This window comes from Typopeltis vanoorti, unplaced genomic scaffold, assembly GCF_054136105.1.
Source record: "Typopeltis vanoorti isolate ZY-2024b unplaced genomic scaffold, IOZ_Tvanoo_1.0 HiC_scaffold_24, whole genome shotgun sequence".
NCBI classification, from domain to species: Eukaryota; Metazoa; Arthropoda; class Arachnida; order Uropygi; family Thelyphonidae; genus Typopeltis; species Typopeltis vanoorti.
Window position 1 is genome coordinate 661,693 of NW_028328064.1, and position 20,575 is coordinate 682,267.

Consider the following 20,575-nt stretch of genomic DNA (forward strand, 5'->3'; position numbering starts at 1 on the left):
GAACAATATTGTCCGTGATGTCCATACCGGGATAAGAAGCGCCTTGGTAGATATACTTCTTGTTCAGTTATGCCTGTTTTGGCAATCCTGTAGGCTTATAGCCTTCTATTAGGTCCTGTCCTGTAGACTCACGCGGAAGTCTACTAACTAAGTAAAGCAAGTTTGTAATGCCCTACTAAATGGGGAAAGGAGTGTCAAGAACTCACTTGGCCACAGAGTGAAAACCTACCTCCCTAAAATACTATACATCCACCACTGGTCCTCGTTTCGGGTGGGACCTACACGGCCATCAGACCTCGTGCATTTTTCATGCAGAGGGAAGACAGTAGGAATCATACTGTGTCAGTGCCAGTGCAATGTGAGATTCCTGAAAAAACCTTGTATGAAATCTAATCATGCTCAATCTAAAATAATACGTCTGTTCTCGTCAAAAGTCCATTTGTTTTTTCGATTTACCTGATTACTTCCTTCTTATAGTCCTTATAAGGACTGACTTAAAGGGGCGAAGCAAGAATGCTTTTCATCTTCCCCGTTATCTGTAGAGGACAGTGTAGGGATAAGGCGTTATTGAGCTATTAAAGCTCTGATCATGGCTGGAGGGTAACAGCAATAGCCGTAGCCGAGCCTCAGTTAGAACTTCATTGACTACAGCATTGCCATCCATTACCCTCCAAGGGTATTGGATTGAATGAATCAATCACCGCATCTCACGGTCGATTGATCCTCAATCAATTCCTTCTACCTGATTAATTCAGAGTTGTGATTACTTATTTAAGAAATAGTATATTTTATAAAAATTCCTTTATTAATACTTTTCTTTATTTCACTAATAATTTAAAATAAACTTAAATTAATTTTCTAAAATTAGTATAACATAATACTTACGTTAATATTATAGAAAATAATTTGAGAAAAAAAATTAATTGATTGATTTTTTTGGGCGGAATTAACTATTTTATTTGCTATCGGCTAGAACCTTAATGTTAGTGTGAAAACAGCAATTAATATAGACCAAAAGAAAACACTAAAAACAAACAGATGGCTCAAATGACGCATTCAAGGTTTAGCAAGCGGATGTCAACTGCCGGAAATTCATATCGTGATATGATAATTGTAAAGCCTGCATCTTGGAGAGATTTGCGACAAGGTCACGTGTGTTACAAGCAGGACACAGGTGTAGAGTCTCGTATTTCTCTTTATTTTTCGACCCACTGAGTACTCTTTCTATCGTTTATTTTTAATTCTTTCTCTTGCATTTACTTGTCAGTTTCCGCAATTCCCTTTCTTCAATTTTTTTATATTTTATTTGCAGAAAACAACTGTGAAAGTTCTCATTGTTATCCGAAGAATCTTTCTTTTTAAGAGTTCCTATGTAGAGTTTTTATTACTTATTTGGAACTCGTCTTATATAAAAATAAATAAATACATAAATATAATATTTTGCGCAAAAAGTGTAACTTCTGTATACTTTTCCTCAAAAAGAACAAAATGTTCGTCTTATAACCGGAGATGTCAGAAAAAAAAAAAAAATTAAAATATGGAATACTTTCAGATTTTTTCATGATACTTTCTATAATAATTATTGCTTACCTTTCTGTACACTTTGAATCTAAGAAAGTTCTGTCTGTCCAAAGTTTCTACTCTTTGGTTATCAGAAATGCTATCCGTCTTTACTCTTCCCCTCACCAGGTGGTAATTTAGAACATCTCTCATCGTTTGTACATCGGATGTAATTTTCTCCATCTGTTCTGGCAATAATTCCTTAAAAGCGCTGTTAGAGGGCGCTATAACTGATACGGTGATATTCGGTTCTAATAACGTTTTGTCTAGTTTTGAAGTTTTAAGGAGCTCTGTGAAGGTAGACAGATGCGGACGATTTTCGATCAATTCCATGACACTCTTGGCTGTAAGGAAACGAATATAGAAACTAAAATAGAGTAAATATTCTCTCCCTTTGAGACAAAATCGATATACCGGAAGTTATTTTCGGTCACTTCCGGTATTCGCTATTATTATAATCGAAACCGGAAGTTTAATTGTTGGACCAATTTAATGCCGGAAGTTAGATTTTATGTAATAAAGAACCTTATTTCCGGTAATTTTGTTTACCTATGAGAAGGTTGTATGGATAAATTGAAGGAACAATTATAGTTTATTGACGTGAATATTTAGTTAATAAAAAAAGACTTACCTCTGTCTGGGATGATCACTTCTTTCATAACATTGAGTACACCATTGTTACTAAGTATCGTTTCGGGGGTTAAAGGACCATCATTGACGTACACTCCTGTTTGGTTACACCTTAGTTCAACTTTCTGTTCTCCCAAAGTCTTCATTTTATGGTTGTCGATAACAGCAGCGGGGCAAACAATGTGAGGAATCACGTGGTTCTTGATCATGGCTATGAAAAGTAAACAAACACGATTAATTACCGCTAGAGGTCAGGCAAGTGCATAACTCAAAACCTTGCTTCGTTTCCAATTCCACTTACCCAATCTCGCATCGGGATCCGAAGTGATACGATAAAGTTCCGTAGCGGGAATGTTCTCGAACGCTTCGTCAGTAGGAGCCATCAGAGTGTAGGGACCACCTCGACGGAGTTCGTTCACGAAATCCGATTGTATCATCGCACGCGCGAACTCCCGGAAACGACCATCAGAAAAGAGAGCTTCTGCAATTGCAGCGCGGCCTCCAGAGGGCGGTGGAATGAATACTTGATCGACGAGGTGAACGATCCCATTGGTGGCTTGTTGATCCTTTCTTACGATCGGGGCACAGTTTACCGTCATCATCTACGAAAGAGAAAAACCTTTTGAACTTTTGATATTAAAAGCAAGTTTCAATTCTTCTGTTACAAGATGTCCCCCCCGGTTTACTTATCCCTTGATCATTTTTTCCTTACTATTCTGCTTTCTCTCTCTCTCTCTCTCTCTCTCTCTCTCTGTATTTTAAGACACAACTCAGACTAGTTTAAATAAGTCGTCTCCAGAGATCCTTCACTTACCCCATTCGAATATCGATTGATCCTTAACGGTTGACCATCGCTCAATGTCTCGACCTCCATGTCTCCATGAAAATCACGTGAGTGTAGTTTTCTTCCTACCACGTGGTACAGCAACGTTGAAGATTTCCCATCATTGATACTCCTTTTGAGTTCATCATACTGTTCTGAACTTAAGTTCTGAATGAAAGTAATAAAGATGAGAATGATTACGACTAATGGTTTTTAAATTGTTGGGAATGCATAATGAAAATAGTTGATGTCGTTAACTGATGTTTTCTATTAAAGATAAACAATGAGAAAAATATAAATCTAGAATAACAAAATGGAGTTATGAACTACAATAATTAATTTAAGCAAGAAAAAACTGCAATATAAAAATATCTATTTCTATTAGAATTGAAGAAAATAGAAATTAATAAGCATATGCAAATTTAAGTAAACCTCTATAATTCGAAAGTATTAAATGCCTAATGATGTTCGTGTTCTTGGGTCCTGAGAACTGTACCTCAGAACCTACTAATTAACAACCTGCTACCCAGTCTATTTGTAACCAAGTTCGATTGTTGGGAAATGTGTGGTTAATCTCATCATAAGCTCACTAATTAATGAAGAGCTCATGTGTGGTTAATCACATCATAAGCTCAATGATTAACCTTATAGTCCTTATAAGGACTATCTTAAAGGGACGAAGCAAGAATGCTTTTCATCTTCGCCGTTACCTGTAGAGGACAGTGTAGGGATAAGGTGTTATTGTGCTATTAAAGCTCTGATCATGGCAGGAGGGTAACAGCAATAGCCGAGCCTCAGTTAGAACTTCATTGGCTACAGCATTGCCATCCATTACCCTCCAAGGGTATTGGATTGAATGAATCAATCACCGCATCTCACGGTCGATTGATTCCCCCGAGCCTCAATGATTAACGAGCTCTTATTTTTATTATAATAAGAAATATTATAAGAAATATTTAAAACATTTAAAGGTGTCTTCTGTGTATTTAATTTAAAATATCTTAAAATATTTAAATTTTTAATTATGTACTTAAAAAAGTATGTATCTTATTATTATTTTAAACAAATTAAATTAAACTTATGAAAAATAATAAAATATCTTGATAAACTATAAAATTACCCTTTCGATTAGTAATAACACTACTGACTCTAATTTTTCAATTTTGTTATTTATATTCTATTTTCTTTTCTTTATTTCGATTTAGGGAGGGAAGAGTGGAAGAGGAAAGCTTCGTCTAAGCACCTACTTCTTCCTTCCTGTTTTACGCGTACGCGTCGAGCATGCAGGCTTTCGAAACCAGAACTGAAGAATAGGGTAGAGTAGGGTAGAGTCAATCTTATTCCTGTAGTATCCAATGTCTGTAAATTGTGCGTGTTTCTAGAGGGGTTTGCTTACCGGAAACTTGAAGTTCGGTAGAAAAATCCTGCCACCTCCTTTTTAGACCGGATAACTCACCTTCAATTGAAAAGTCCTTGACGGGACTCGAACCCAGTTCTTTTTCAATCAAAAGACATCATCGAAACTGACTGAGCTACTCATACAAACACCTGTTAGTGCTTCTTTTTCCCTATTCTTTATCTATCTGTTCTTTGGGATGCTTATAACAAAGCTTCTATAACAAGAATAATTTTGATGAAATTTGTTTACGTTTACTAATAGGAAAAAATGAGTTGGGTGTTGTTGTGATCGGGCGTATTCCTTTAGACTCTGCCTAGTTGAATTTTATATAAGGTTTTTCGGGAAGCTCACATTGCACTGGAACTAACACAGTTCGAGACCGACTATCTCCCCCTTTGTATGAAATATGCAGAGGTCTGATGGCCGGTAGGCCCCAATCGCAATGAGGACCAGTGGTGGACGAATGGTATTTTAGGGAAGTAGGTCTTTGCACTGTGTCCAAGTAAGTTTCGGAAACTCCTTTTTCCTTTTTTAGGATAGTCACCTATAATAAACTAACTTTTTGCTGGTAGAAGCTTACTCTAAGCTGTCTACGGGATTTGTTAGTGGACTCTCAAAGTCTACAGGATCACTTACAAACTACTCGGGAAACCCGAGCAACTGCTATTTTCTCTCAAGCCAGATAATGGACTCTCCATACGACGAGCTCGACTTCAAGCAGCTATTGGCAATCTTTAAACATGTAGGAGGCCTGCTGCAAAGGAAATGGCCAGGAAAAGTAGCAATTCACCAAATAGAAGAGGTTGAATCAGAGGACTGCCAATCCCCTGACCCTCTCCCCAGCACTTCTCAAGATAACACCAGAGAGATTATGTCACCGGTTAACGACCAGCCCCTAGTGGACTCAGATAACTCTACAGACTATCAGGTTGTCAGCAGAAAGAAGCGCAAGAAGGGGGTCACCAGCTGCAGAACCTGAAATAATACCTCAACCCTTGGAAAGAACAGCTCCAATGGACTTAACAGCACAACCTGATGAAAGAATAGAGACAGACTACAGGGCACTACCCAAAGAGAGGATTCCACCAGTAATTTTAAGAACAAAAGAAAAATGGTCTTTAATAACAGAAATGTTGAAGAACGCAAACATCAAATTTATATCAGCCAAAAGTACAGTTGAAGTAATCCGGATTCAACCAGAAAGAACTTCGGACTACCGCCAGCTCACCAGACTTATGGATGAACTGAAAGTCCCATATCACACGTTTCAGCTTAGGAGTGAAAAAAACTTAAAGCGGTCATCAGAGGTCTGGCTGAAACCATACCAGCTGAAAAAATAGCTACTGACCTCAGATCACAAGGCCTAGAGCCAACTAAGATATCACGCATGTACCGAGGGGACAAGCGCCCCATGCCTCTGGTCTTAGTCGAGATCAGTAAAGACCATAGAGAAATTTACGATCTTACAACAGTCTCCAGCTTAATCATCAAGACCGAATCTCACAGAGGAAAAGTTTCAGCTGGTCAATGCCATCGCTGCCAAAAGTATGGGCATGCACAAAAGCTATGTAAAGCAGATTACAGATGCGTGAAGTGCGGTGACAATCATCCCTCGCACACTTGCGTCAAATCACGAACCACGCCTGCTAAGTGTGCGAACTGTGGCAGCCCACACCCAGCCAATTACAAGGGATTTTCATTCCACCCATCCAACCTGCAGAAGGCTAGAGAGGCACTACCCCCGCCCAATCAGAAGCGAACTACACCAGAATTCAGAACGCGGACTGTTACTCCCGAGAAAGCATACGCATCTGTGGTCTCTACTAGTAACAAACCGGCATCTAGCAACCAAATCTCTGTAGCAATCCTAGCTGCTACTCTAGAAGAGATGTTAACAGCCTTTAGCAAAACAAATCCCAATCAGGCCGACACCAATAAATTCCTCAAAAACACACAAGTCATCTTCTCCATGATTAATGGATAACACGGTTATTACCATAGCTAACTCAATACAGATTGCCTATTGGAATGCTAACGAACTAAACAACAACCTTCTAGAACTAAAAGAATTTGCTGATAGATATTATTTTAGTCAACGAGACGCATCTTCGGCTTTGCGACAACCCCAAAATAAGGTACTACACACTACATAGGACAGATAGACTCAATGCCAGAGGGGCGGAACGGCTATATTTGTTAAAAAAAGCATAAGATACAATGAGATCAAGAAAACAACAACTATAAACCTGGAAGAAACTGGAATTGAAATACATACCAACAACACAGGTAATCTAAAATTATATTCAGTCTACAACCCTCCAGGCAAACCACTTCTAGCCTCAGACCTCTCCCAGCTCCTTGACATAAACGAAGCAACAATAGTGGCGGGAGACCTAAACGCAAAACATCCTGCGTTGAACAGTAGAAACACCAATAATAATGGGAAGAGCGTACACAAATTTGCTATGACAAGAAACATCACCATAGCAGGTCCTGTTGAATCAACACACTACGGACCATTGGGCAAACCTGATGTGCTAGATATAACCATTTTCAGGAACACTCCACATCAGTTTCAGTTACAGGTTATTAATGATCTCAGCTCCGACCACAATCCAGTTCTGCTTAGCCTAGGTGGGGAAGCAGAAATCATCCCCGAACAATCCTACACAAATCTCAAGAAGCTCAACGCAACTCTCTGCAACATCACAGGCCCTGTCCCAACCATCTCCTCACCCAAAGAAGTAGACGAAGCAATCAATAAACTGGAAAACACAATCCTAACTGGCCTTGCAACAGCCTCCACCGTTACTGCTCCAGCACAAACTAACCAGCTCCCAGAAGAGATTCTAAAGCTTATCCACAACAAAAACAGGATCAGACGTCGATACAATACAACACTATCACCACAGGATAAACAAGAGCTAAACAGGGCAACAAACCTAGTCCGATATGCAATCAAAGACTGACCATAAGAATCAACTATGGGAGAGGAAACTAAGCTCTTTAAACACTGTAGATAACTCATTATGGAAAATGACCAAAGCCCTATGTTGCGATTACCCCAACATACAACCAATCCATGGAGAAAAAGGCATAGTCTACCGAGACGATGAAAAAGCAGAAGCCTTTGCACACACCCTGGAACTGCAATTTCAACCAAACTAAACTCATGCAGACTTGCGCTTCATTGAAAAAATCCACAGGCAAGTACGTTATGCACTTCATCATACCACCAGCCGTGACAACACAAACTATATTATGCCAAAGGAAATATACGAAATCATCAAGAACCTCAAGAACAGAAAAGCACTAGGTCCTGATCAAATTTCAAACATAATTATAAAAGCACTCCCTCACAAAACAATAATGCATCTAGTGGCTATCATCAATGCGATGCTAAGACTCAACTACTTCCCCACTCGCTGGAAGCAGGCAGATATAATCCTCATCCACAAACAGGGAAAAGCACCTCAATATCCCCAGAATTACAGACCTATTAGTCTGTTGTCAGGCCTTGGGAAAATCGCTGAAAAAGTAATACTTAAACGCCTACAAAACGAAACAGACAATCTAGACCTAATCCCAAAAGAACATTTTGGTTTTCGAACTGGTCACTGCACAACTCAACAAATCCACAGACTTATAGAATACATAAATATCGGATTTAATTGGAAACAACATACATGTGCAATTTTCTCGGATATGGCGAAAGCCTACGATAAAGTGTGGCACAAAGGCCTCATCCACAAACTAATAACTGCAAAATACTCAATAAACCTCATCGAAATCATACATTCTTACCCGAAAGATCGAAAATTTCAAGTGAAACTCCGTAGGCTCAGATCCACTACAAGACGTATAACAGCAGGTGTCCATCAAGGCCCCCTATCATCACAGCTACTCTTCAACATTTTTATCTCTGACGTCCCAAGCACAGCATCAACCACCATGCCTTTCTATGCAGATGATATGGCGATTCTGACCAGATCACTCAGACCATACCTAGCCACACAAAGACTTCAAAACGCAGCAACGAATCTTGAAGAATGGTTGCGGAAATTGAGGATAGATGCCAACGCCGACAAGAGTACGGCCATACTTTTTACAAGAAGGAAAGCAACCCACTACGGAGCAGTCACGATGTTCGACACTGATATCCCATGGCAAAAAGAAGTAAAATACCTGAGAATCAAACTAGATAATCATCTCAGCTTCAACTCCCACATCTCTCATGCCTGCAACAAAGCAAACTCAGCAATAGCTCAGCTCTACCTTCTACTCAACCGCAGAAGCAAAGTCAGTCCAGAAAATAAACTAAGAATATACAAAGCAATCATCAGACCTATACTAACCTACGGATCACTAGCGTGGAGCCACACTTTCCCTAGCAACATCAAGAGATTACAAACAATCCAAACCAAATGCCTCCGAATGATCTTCGATGCCCCGTGGTTTGTGAGGAATGCTCTCCTCCACCAAGACGGAAACCTGTGAAATATACCCACGTTTCTACTCCAGATAGCAACCAAGTACTTTGCTCAAGCATCACTCCATCCCAACCAATTCATTCATGAGTCATCAGATTACGATGAAAAAGACAGATGGAAACATAAACGCCCAAAGACGGCCCTGATTACAGAATGAAATATTTCTACACAGCCCTAATTCGGGAGAGCAAAGTGCTTAAAACTATCTTTCTGTAAACAATTAAAAAACAAATACCGATTTCGGGATAAAAACCGAAGGGATTGATGTCCATCCAGCCATAGACTTTAGAAGTTAGAAATATATATATATATATATATATAATATATATATATAATTCAACCCCGAGAAAAGCTCACCCGTTCTATTCTCAAAAAAGCCAATGTCACCTGCAGGAGATGTGTTACTATTCAATACTAAAATTCCCTGGTAGACAGAAACAAATTACCTGGGTGTAATTCTCGCCAAAAAGCTATCTTTCAACCAACACATCAAGTCCACGTGCGCAAAGGCATCTAAAGCCATAGCTCAGATCTATCCGCTAATTAATAGAAATAGCAAGCTCAGCTACATAATCAAATTGCAACTATACCAGATGACGATTCGTCCTATAATCACCTATGCCTCTCCGGCCTGGAGCCACACCTCTAATGCTAACATTATCAAGATACAGCGAGTGCAGAACAAGTGCTTGAGAATGATTCTGAACGCCCCGTGGTATGTTAGAAACAATCAACTTCATAGAGATAGAAATATTCCCTATATTTTCTCTTTTCTACAATCCTTAGCATCCAAGTTTTTCCTAAAGACGTCCACACACCCCAACGATGTGGTTCAGCAAGATGCAGCATACGAGGCAATGGACATATTCAAATATAGAAGACCAAAAGCTATATTAGCTTCCTTTAGCGATGCATAATCTCCGTGCCCATTCAGGGCGAGCAAACTGGTCATAAATTTTACCTTCGCTGTAACCACAACAGATAGCGGGGAATATGAAAAGCATCTTGCTTCACCCCTAAAGACATAAATGGCAATTGTCAAAAAATATATATTGTATATTGTACATTTCGACCACCGTGAGATGCGGTGATTAATACCCTTGAAGGGTAATGGATGGCAATGCTGTAGCCAATGAAGTTCTAACTGAGGCTTAGCCATTGCTGTTACCCTCTTGCCAATGTCAGAGCTTTAATAGTACAATAACACCTTATCCCTCCACTGTCTCTACAGATAACGGGGAAGATGAAAAGCATTCTTGCTTTGCCCCTTTAAGCCAGTCCTTATAAGGATATTACACATTTCGCATTATTGTAATGTTATAAAATACAGAGTTGTCCAAAACGTACCTACCAAGTTTAAATCCCATTTTCTCTGAATTTCACGAATTACTTTAATTTCATATAAATATTTCTTATAATAATAATACGATGAAAAATCTATTTTAATATATACATATCTTATTATGATTTTAGCGGGAGGGAGTGTCTTTAGATATTTCATACTTATAAGCATATGACGATCAATCAAAAAGTTTTAAAGTATTTCATGATAATATATTTATTATATCATAAGTACGTTAAACACATGATGATACATTTAACCAATAAAATAAAAGAGTACTTCATTTCTATACAATTCCATGATAAAATGTCCTTTGGTTATTCTATTTACTGGTTCATCGCATAAAGTGAAGAATTATAGACCAGTGATCTTATTGGATTGTCTAATACAAAAAAATTAAGCAATTTAATCAATAAAAAGAAGAAAAAAAAGAGAGAGAGATAGCAAGCCATTCCGAGTTATCAGGTAATGAGATAAAAAAATAAAATAAACATCTTATTAAAGGCATATAAAATTAAACTTAAAATCAAACTACATTAGAATTAAAATTATCATTTTAAATTTAAACTAAACATTTTTGTATAAAGTTTCTAAGAACCTGATAAAATTAATTATTAGCTTATTACAATTTTATTAATAAACTGTAAGATAAATGGAGAAATAAGAAATAAAATGCATGAAATATAATAGTTAAAAAGAATAAATGAAAATTTTATCAAGTAGAAATAACAATAATAAATAAATAAAATAACCGACATGTGGCGCTATGGTTTCTTTGCATTGATAACCAGCCAATGACAAATAAGCTGAAATCTATAATTTAGTTTGAATGCAATACAATTCGCACTTGCCCTATTCTAACCAAACTCTGGATTTCGAATTTAGTCTGTAACATTTTAAAGAATAGAATATTTCTCTACCAGCAAACAGCTTAGTAGAAACTATTCGCAAGTGGAAGAAATTATTTAAATTCAGCGTCAGCTCACCCAGAGCTGACGCTGAATTATTTGAAGAGAAGCTATACTAAAGTAAATAAGTGCGCGTGTGTCTGTGTGCTGGATTCTAGTTTCATGCAGATGAGGAAAGCTTTCTGACAGTGAAAGTAAACTACTTTGAATTTTAAGTTTCTCTTTACGTTAGTAAATACAAACTGAAGAAACTAAAAATTTTATTCTTGGAGAGGCACCTAAATGTTTTAAGTCAGAACATCACTGTTAAATTAACAGCTGAGATCTAGGTAATAGATGTGTTGCAAGTTTCATCAGTATAGTATATTCTTAGAATTCAAACTCTAAGGATTTAGTGATCAAATTTTAAACTTCGTTTAGTAATCAAATAGATACGCCGTTTCTTATAAGCCGAATAAACATTTAATGAACATAATTTTAAGCAATGTATTATAAATGAGTGTAAATTTCACTCCTTATAAGGACTGGCTTAAAGGGGCGAAGCAAGATTGCTTTTCATATTCCCCGTTGTCTGTAGAGGACAGTGTAGGGATAAGATGTTATTGAGCTATAAATAAAGCTCTGATCATGGCAAGAGGGTAACAGCAATAGCCGAGCCTCAGTTAGAACTTCATTGGCTACAGCACTGGCATCCATTACCTTCCCTGAGTACCAATTTTAGTCCCCTCGTACGACATGTATTAGCTACGTTGGTGATATTCTTATCCCGGCAACCACACGAGATTTCACTAATTTCAATAAAAAATTAACTATGTATGTTATACAAAAAATTGAATGGTTTCTTTTCTTTTATTAGAAGAAAATAAAGAAATATTTTTAAAAATAGAGCAAATAAGAAAAATTTTTAAATAATTTAATTAATTTAATAGAATATTATAAGAAATTATAATTAATTTTCTGTAAATATTTTAAATTTGATCCAAATAAGGAATGATTAAAATTACTTACATTGAATGCTTGATTAGTAGGAGCGAAAATGGTTATTGCTTCTCCTGGATGACTTAGTCGACTTCGAAGTCCAGCATCCTTTAAGAAATCGATGAAACGAGTTGCTCCAAGGTCGTAAGCTGTTTGTAAGACGTCAGTCATAGGTTTCACTATAGAAAAAGAGAGAAATTACTGATCATTATTATCTAAGCCGAATAACAAACCCTGCATTATTGCATTGAATAATTATGATTTATAAGACTTTAATTTTAAACCAAATAAGGAAAGTTCTGGCGATAATTATTGTTTAGATGAAAGAATGCAAGATATTTAATGATCATTTAATTACGGAGAAACAAAACTAAACTGTAGATTTCCGCCTTTTTTATTTATTTTATTTTTTTTTTTTACATAACAAAATCATACTCACATGCCTTATTTGGGAAGGCTGAACCCTCGATCTGAATGGACATCGCGCCTAGAATGAGGCGAATTAGTCTCGCCTACAACAGACCTTGTGTTAGTTGCGAATGCAGCGTGGGATGAGGGAAAAACTTTCTCACAGAAGTAAACCACTTTGAACATGAGGAGAGTAAAGAAAGTAATTAAAATCCATTCTCAGATGGAAGTACCCCTAATTTTGAAGTCAGAACGTGTTAATTTGAACATTAATATTCATCTTATGTGCGTGCGTGGGCACTTCCAGTGCTGTTTTCTTTAAGAATGTTTTGTGTACAATTAGCTTAAAAGAGAGTCCAAATTAACGGGAAAGGTGATGGGAGTGTTTGCATAATATCTTTAGACGGTAGATGTATTTCATCTACGACTCCTCCCCCTTGCTAAGACTCTTTCAAGCCTTTCTTAATACAGACTTCAAAGAGCCTTCCATATTTTTTTCTAGAGCAGCATTTTTCACGTACGATACAATACGATATATCTACAAACTTACGTAAGTAGGATTCACATATAAAAGTAACTAAACAACAAAAATAAAAATCAGAAAAATTCTTATTTAATAAAATTAATTAAAAAGGCACTGAATTTGTAAAATTCATTTAAAAGCACGGCATTTTAACTCTTCCCTAATTTTTTTGTCCGATGTCTCTTTACAACTTCAAGTTCATTCTGGAGGAGAATCCAAAAGTGAAGTTCTTTAATTAATATGTTTTATGACCTTAAGAGGAGCATGATAATATTACGGAAGAACAGTCAAACAAAACAAACTTATTTGTGTTTTGTTTTTATTTATGTCTTTGTTTAAAGAAAAATATATTCACGTGGTTACTGTCTGAGATCTGTATTAAAAAAAATAATAAAAGGTTTTGCGAAATAGTTCGTGTATAGCTATTCTCAAAATGAAAGTCATATTTTAATACCTAGACAGCTTATGTATTGTGTGTGTGTGTAAAACAATTTTGTGTTAGTTTTTTTTTTTTTTTTTTTTTTTTTACCAAAATAATATCTTAAACTGATAACAGAGTTTTACTAAACTTATATCTAACATATGTATCGCGTACATATCCTTAACAGTATGATGCAAAACATTTCACTAAACTCCAACATGACAGAAGTTAAATTCATAAATATTAACATATCAGACGTTTGATGATGAGCCTCTTTCCCATCACATATCTGATCTTATCGCCAAAATTTGCGTACTCTATTTTTATAATATAAACATAGCACTTAAGAGTGTTTTGCGTGACCAAAGACAGAGTTATTGGCTATGCATTAGCTGACCGCTGCCTTCAATCCCATTTGTCTGGCCTTGACCCCTACATTGGCCATGCTAGGGTGGTGGATGTAGGGTGTGTCAAGTTTGATAACCGTGTGCCCTTGTAGAAACCGCTCTCGCTGTATAAATAAGAAACTATGTATGGAATTGTGTCTTGAGAGACATGCCGAGGCCTTACACCAGTTGAGAAAGGTTATCTGGTCAGATAAAGTTGTTTTCCTTTTTTTGTTTTTTTTTACTAATGTTGAAAGACCTAAAGTAAGTCGTTAACCACGTCAAGTTATATGAACGGAGACTAGGCTAGCCAATGATAAAAATGTTATATTACTCTCTCTTACACACACACACCTGTAGAGGACGCTAAGAGCCCGAATGAAACCACGTTAGGCTCCCTTAGTCATATTTTCATTTAAATTTTCTGAAATACTTTTTTTTTTTATGTTACTCTCACGCACCCATTAATGGCTGCAAACCTGTAGTACTTCGATACCATGAATATGGCAGGTGTTTCTTTTTTCTTACTAGCTCGGTACTTTTTCACTAGCCACATCGAGGTCGTGATCTCACAGAATATCTCTCGCCAAAGAGCATTCACACATCATCCATGCTAGACGGGACTCGAACCCGCAGCCTATTGGATAGCGGGTACCCTATCCACTCAGCCAATCAGGCAGAATGTAAACCTATTATAATATACAACTATTAAGATTTTTAATTGCCAAATACTATCTCTAAAACTATTCTGGACGGGCTATTTTATATTGCTGTACTTTTCAATTTGGGATAGTCGCCTATAAAGATTAAAAAATAGTGCAAAGAATGATATTGGGGGAAACAGCTATGAGATGTTAAACCATCATACAAATGTCTTTACAGCGGAAAAATCTTCAACAATAGGCAAACATTTCTGCGCTTAAATTCATAAATATTAATATATCAGACTGTTGATGCTGAGTCCTCTTTCCCATCACATATCTGATGTTATCTGCAAAATTTGCGTACTCTATTTTTATAACATGAACATAACACTTAGAGTGTTTAGCGTGACTAAAAACAGAGTTATTGGATATACATTAATGAGATGTTAAACCATCATACAAATGTCTAGACAGCGGAAAAATCTTCAACAACAGGCAAACATTCCTGCGCTAAGTATTGCAAACCACGATCAGACTGGCATAGCAGGTAAAAAAAAAAAAAAAGTTTTCTGATAGAATCGAGATATGGCTATCAGAAAATATCAGAAAAAAAGATATCCAGTTTCAAAGCTTGCCAAGAGGTGTCCAATTTCAAAACGGTAAACTGGTACTATGAGTGAAAGGAATTACTTGATTAAGATGAGGCATCCAATCAACCCAGTCTAACGTAAATATAAGTGGAACATCAAAAGGGAAGATTCATCGTTCGTATTCTTATGCACAACTATCCACGGACGTCTTAGGTTCAGTTAGAAGACAAAAGACTGACATATTCCGATAAAACTGGTTATAGAGAGAAAATGCTCTAAACAAAGTCACTGCACTAAGATTTTGTTGCATAACTTTGAGTTTAACATAATTTAGAGACAACCATAATAATTCTTAGTGGGCATCCAGGGGGCTCCCCTAAACCTACGCAACTTTTTTAATAGAGGAGGAAATATTTTCAAACACTATATTTAGAGACCCGAAAATTTCTATCAAGCTACTATAGATATTTATGCAAATTTCCTACAATCTTATCTTCGATTCTTATCTCTGACAAAAGTTATCGTGATAAGATCATGTGGACTGAGTTTTCCATATTATCAAACCAAGTCTAAAGACTTTCCTGCTTAAATTTGTTTCCTTCCACATTCCAACTAATCACTGACGCATCTTAAAGAGGCTTTATCTACTTAGGCCGACTTGATTAGCGCAGCTGCATGCATTTGCTAATGAGATGCCATGAAAAGAACTTACCTCCAGCACAACCGTGTTTTCCATCCACCATCTGATACCCTTCACAGCACTCATATCGGATAACCCTGTAATCAAGAGAAAAAAAAAAAAAAGGAAGAAGAAGAACTGTATTTACTCGGTTGACTTTAATTACTGCATAACAAGTGCACTTACTGAACTACTTCAACTGAGCTTAAGTTAGGAAGATTATCAGAAATATTGCTGCTTTAGACCTGCCTCATACTTTTATTTCTTTCTATACTACACGGTAAATTTATTTTCAACACACTAGTTAATATTTAATACATATCTAAAATATATTATTCATTATAAATTTTACTCGCTATTATAAGTTGATTATTAAGTAATAGCTTTATTTTTAAATTTGTTTTAATAGTTCATTTTAAATGCTAATAGTTTTTTTAAAAAATTATAAAATAACTTATTTAAAATGTATGATATGTTAATTTAGGGTACTTGGAATAATACTTTATAACGATACAAAGCTGATACATAAATATAATTAAGACTCAATAAACAAAAGGTATATTTCATTTCGTAATACGTATTACAATAAAAATATAATATTTAAAAATGGCACAAAAATTACATCACCGGACATTAATATAAGACAAAAGTCCTTTTTAAAAAAGACAAAATAAATAAGTTGAATATTTTAATTGAAATAACACGAAACTGAGTAGAAGAAATAATACATGACAAATTTGAATATAATCAGATGAATAAAAAATGAAGATTGACTAATGTTGGGAATATTTTCTACTAACAGATTTACGTTTACCGTTTATTAATTGTGCATATAATTTTAGAGGGTTTACACAACTTTGCTAAATGCACTTCAAACAGAGAAGCCACAATGAGGATGGAAAAGAAATGGATGCTCGCTATTGGTTGACGAATCAAATAATAAAATTCAAGTTAGCCTTCTAGGCTACATGATATACAATTATATAAACTTTATTATAAAAAAAGTGTATTTCTTTACGGTATCGTATACGAGTGATAACAAATTCCGGATTGAACACTAGATGGCACTATTGCAGTTTAGAATATAAACTGGTAGGATTTCACTGTTTATATCAAAGTTACAACTTTTGTTATAGAGAAGTAATGTAGATACTTCAAAGAATAGAGCATGCGCATACAGTTTTACTTCGACTTGGTGACTTCGACACAGAAATGTTGCATAAATCTAATCAGCATAAATGCCCATCATTTAATAACTCGAAGAAAGACAAATACGTTCATTCCAGTTTATAGTGCATGACGGTTTCTTTCTTTTCTTTTATTCATGAAATAAGGATTACGAATTTCTTTCCAAGAATTAACTCTAAGCCAACATTTTGATTGAAATATTTTGCGAGAAATACTATCTAAGGCGGTGTATTAGAGATTAGTTCTCTACTATGACAATGATCCTGCTCATTTCACTTCTTTAGATCAGGCACTTCTGATCCAAAATAGTACAACTATTTTGTCCCTTGCCGTCCTTTCTGAGATTTGATATCATATGACTTCCTTATTTATTTAAAACTCAAGATGACATTGAAGGGAATAAAATTGGATGATATCATAATTTTTAAAAATCGCAAGTCAGACGCTAAGCTCCAAACGGACGAGTTGCTCTATAAGTATTTTCCACAATGATGCGAACAAAGGAATCAATGGAATTCTTCTATTATCTTAGAGGGCGGAAGGGGGACTCCGAATTCGAAAATTTTAAAACACAGTTCATGTTTCTCATTTTGTTGTTCATGCTGTCGTCACAGTCGCAACTATTCGATTTGCTTATTATTTATTCTTATCTTTGTTTGCAGCTGATGGTCTCGTACAAATGTTATTGATGTTTTAAGATTGTAATACCATTTCATGTGGTTGTTGTACTGATTTCTGTAAATTAAAATAAAATGTACTTCGCTACTTGATCAACAAATTCCAGGATTTCTCGAATTTCTTTATTCTTTTCAATAATCACGTGGTTTATTCAAGGAACAAAAAAAAATTCAACATCGTATTATAGCATGACTAGAGCTTTGAAACAGTCTGCGTTTCAGCCCAACTTGCTGCTTAGCTACATACGGCTAACTTATTTCTCCCTTGACAACATAAAATTCCACGCCATTGGACAGACGTAGAAGTTTTTAAAGAAAATACAGAAGTATGATTTATCTACGTGAAAATAAGAAGCATCCCTCTTAGTCAAAAAATAAACAAGTTCCTATATGTTTTTGCAAGATTCGTACATGATATCAGTTGCAGTTATATATTTACATAATATTCCACTGTAGTTATTCCTCTACACTATCAGGACATTATCAATATATGTATTAAAAAATGAAGAACGATAGATTACATCCTTATCTGACTCCTTATAGAGAGAGAGAGAGAGAGAGAGAGAGAATAAACCTGCTGATTTAGGCTTAATTGGAAATAAATCAATGAGTAAAATGGTAATCATGACGTCATACAAACGGAAAGATATTGACCTCATACATAATATCATCAAAATGTATTTAACATTAATTGTTAAAAAATAATTTAAAGATAAAAAAGGTAGTAATTATTATTGATATTATAAATTTATAATTTTTAAATTTTCTTTGTGATTTAGTAAAATAAAAGGAATCTATTCGTACACCAATTAAATTTAAATATCAAGATATCTAAATAATTATTTCTCATATTTCTAGCTAAGCCTAATTAAATAAGCAGGCTTATCCTGGTCGAAATTCTTGAGGAACAAAAAAAATAGCAGAAGTATGATATGAATATGAAAAATAATATAATAGAAAGAGAAATGTATGTTATGTAGCTAAGATGAAAGAAAGAACGGTGGAAAACTAGTGAGAAAAGATAAGTATAATGAGAAAGGAGAGAGACTTTGAAATGAATATTAATTTGAATTTGCTTTGAGGCCCAAGATTGGGCGTAGAGCGTAAGACCGCCATAAACAGCTTCCTGGATGTCACTTTAATCCCATTTAATTAGACATTTTAGCGGTAGTTTCCTCGAGTTGGTTGAATAATGAATTAACTTTTTATGTAGTCATGAAAGCGTATTAGAATAGAGAATGCAGTTACACAATACATGTCGTAGAAAACGGTTGCAGCTAAGCAGTTTTGAATTAGTGTCGTACGTTTATCTACATAAACATTAAACCGTATTAGGTGTGTCTACTTATACGTAGAACAGGCCACCTTCTTGTTAAATTACATCTGAAATATAAAAAGAACGAGAGAAAAAAAAAGTGAGTCATTAAAGAGTTAGAGACTAGGCCTGGTTGTCCTTGAAATAAACGCAGATTGCCTGCACTTCCTTTCTATATATTTTAATGAGGTCACAGGCAGAAGGTTGTCGAGGTCAGAAGGTATGGCCAAAGATACTTCTCCGAGCTTCATTTCCGGGTGATATTATTTTATTACTTTTAATAGCGTACTTATGTTTGATGGTACAACATTTGGATGTAGCAAACAGGAAAGTCGTGTGCTGTTGTCATGGTTACCAAGAGACGTAGTCACTTTCCTATTGTTGTGTCTACATAGCCGGTTTTACTTGGTATGCGAATGTAATGTGTTCAAATAATGATTGGATATTTGTTTAGTCTATTTTGATGAGTTCGTAGCCTTTGCAGCAAATTAGTGGCCTGAAGGTAAGATGCTAATAGACAATAACTAAGACATTAACAGAACAGTGTTATTGTTCTATTAACATCTGTGGGAACTGTCAGATGTGACCAAACATCCCCTGAAGCCAATGATCTCTGACAAGACATTTTTGTAGGAAATCTTTGGCGTGTGCTGACTTGTTGCTAACTTTATCTTCTAATCGAATGAACAAATCTGATTCTAATGCTCTTTAAAACATATCATTATTTATCATTTTACTTTCGTCAATATGGGCGTGTTGAGGGGGGCTGTCAGTCACTAGTATAATACTATGGATATCAATCATTTTTGGACATGACGCCAGATGAAATTCTTTCTGAGATACATGACAGATATCACCACCCAGTCATCAAGGACAACTTCATTTAGCCTGCATCGTTGAGGAAGATGTTGCCGAGACCTGTGTTTATCCTGGGGAAACCTTGATAGACTAGACGCAATTTTCCCATTCAGTGGGTTTTATATCAGATAAGATCTACATGTTTAAGGTTATGTACGTTCTTAAATACGTTTTAAACTGTTTCTAATTACTATGAGGGTTAGATAAAAGTACATAAGGGTGGTCGTAAACGTCCTGAGAGATATGTAGATAAATCCAAGGAAATTATTCAGAAATTAATAAAATATTACTTACGTTTTAGTTCCGCATATTTCCCTGTTCATCCAAAACTTGCATTCTGTCCAGTACTTTTTATTAGTGCCAAGTACTTCTTCCACTGCACATGTGTTTGGACTGTAAAGTAAGAAATACTATCATAACATTTCTTAAAATGGTTTTCTTATCTAAAAAAAATTGACAGTACAATTTTATGGGTGCCCCTCCGCTTTTGATGTTAATTTTATGGGTGGAGGGGTATACAAATAAATAAAATAAGAATGTTTCCTTATGTTAAATATTTTGATAACATAAGTTTTATTATTTATTTATTTATTTTAAAAGCATACTTTTTATTATTTATTTATTTATTTTAAAAGCGTACTTTTTATTATTTATTTATTTATTTTAAAAGCATACTTTTTATTATTTATTTTAAAAGCATACTTTTTATTATTTATTTTAAAAGCATACTTTTTATTATTTATTTTAAAAGCATAC

General features: G+C 35.4%; 1 protein-coding gene across 1 annotated transcript in view; it reads right to left on the reverse strand.

Moving 5' to 3' along the window:
* LOC150092165 (transforming growth factor-beta-induced protein ig-h3-like) overlaps nucleotides 1-20,575 on the reverse strand; it is a 58,768-nt gene that overhangs the window by 7,304 nt on the left and 30,889 nt on the right. Inside the window, exons 2-8 of the mRNA XM_090415242.1 lie at nucleotides 20,114-20,212; nucleotides 15,815-15,879; nucleotides 12,161-12,309; nucleotides 3,005-3,181; nucleotides 2,492-2,792; nucleotides 2,192-2,401; nucleotides 1,591-1,904 (exon numbers count right to left, since the gene is read on the reverse strand). Coding sequence (XP_090271368.1) covers nucleotides 1,591-1,904; nucleotides 2,192-2,401; nucleotides 2,492-2,792; nucleotides 3,005-3,181; nucleotides 12,161-12,309; nucleotides 15,815-15,879; nucleotides 20,114-20,212 — 1,315 coding nt within the window. The remainder of the gene's footprint in view (nucleotides 1-1,590; nucleotides 1,905-2,191; nucleotides 2,402-2,491; nucleotides 2,793-3,004; nucleotides 3,182-12,160; nucleotides 12,310-15,814; nucleotides 15,880-20,113; nucleotides 20,213-20,575) is intronic.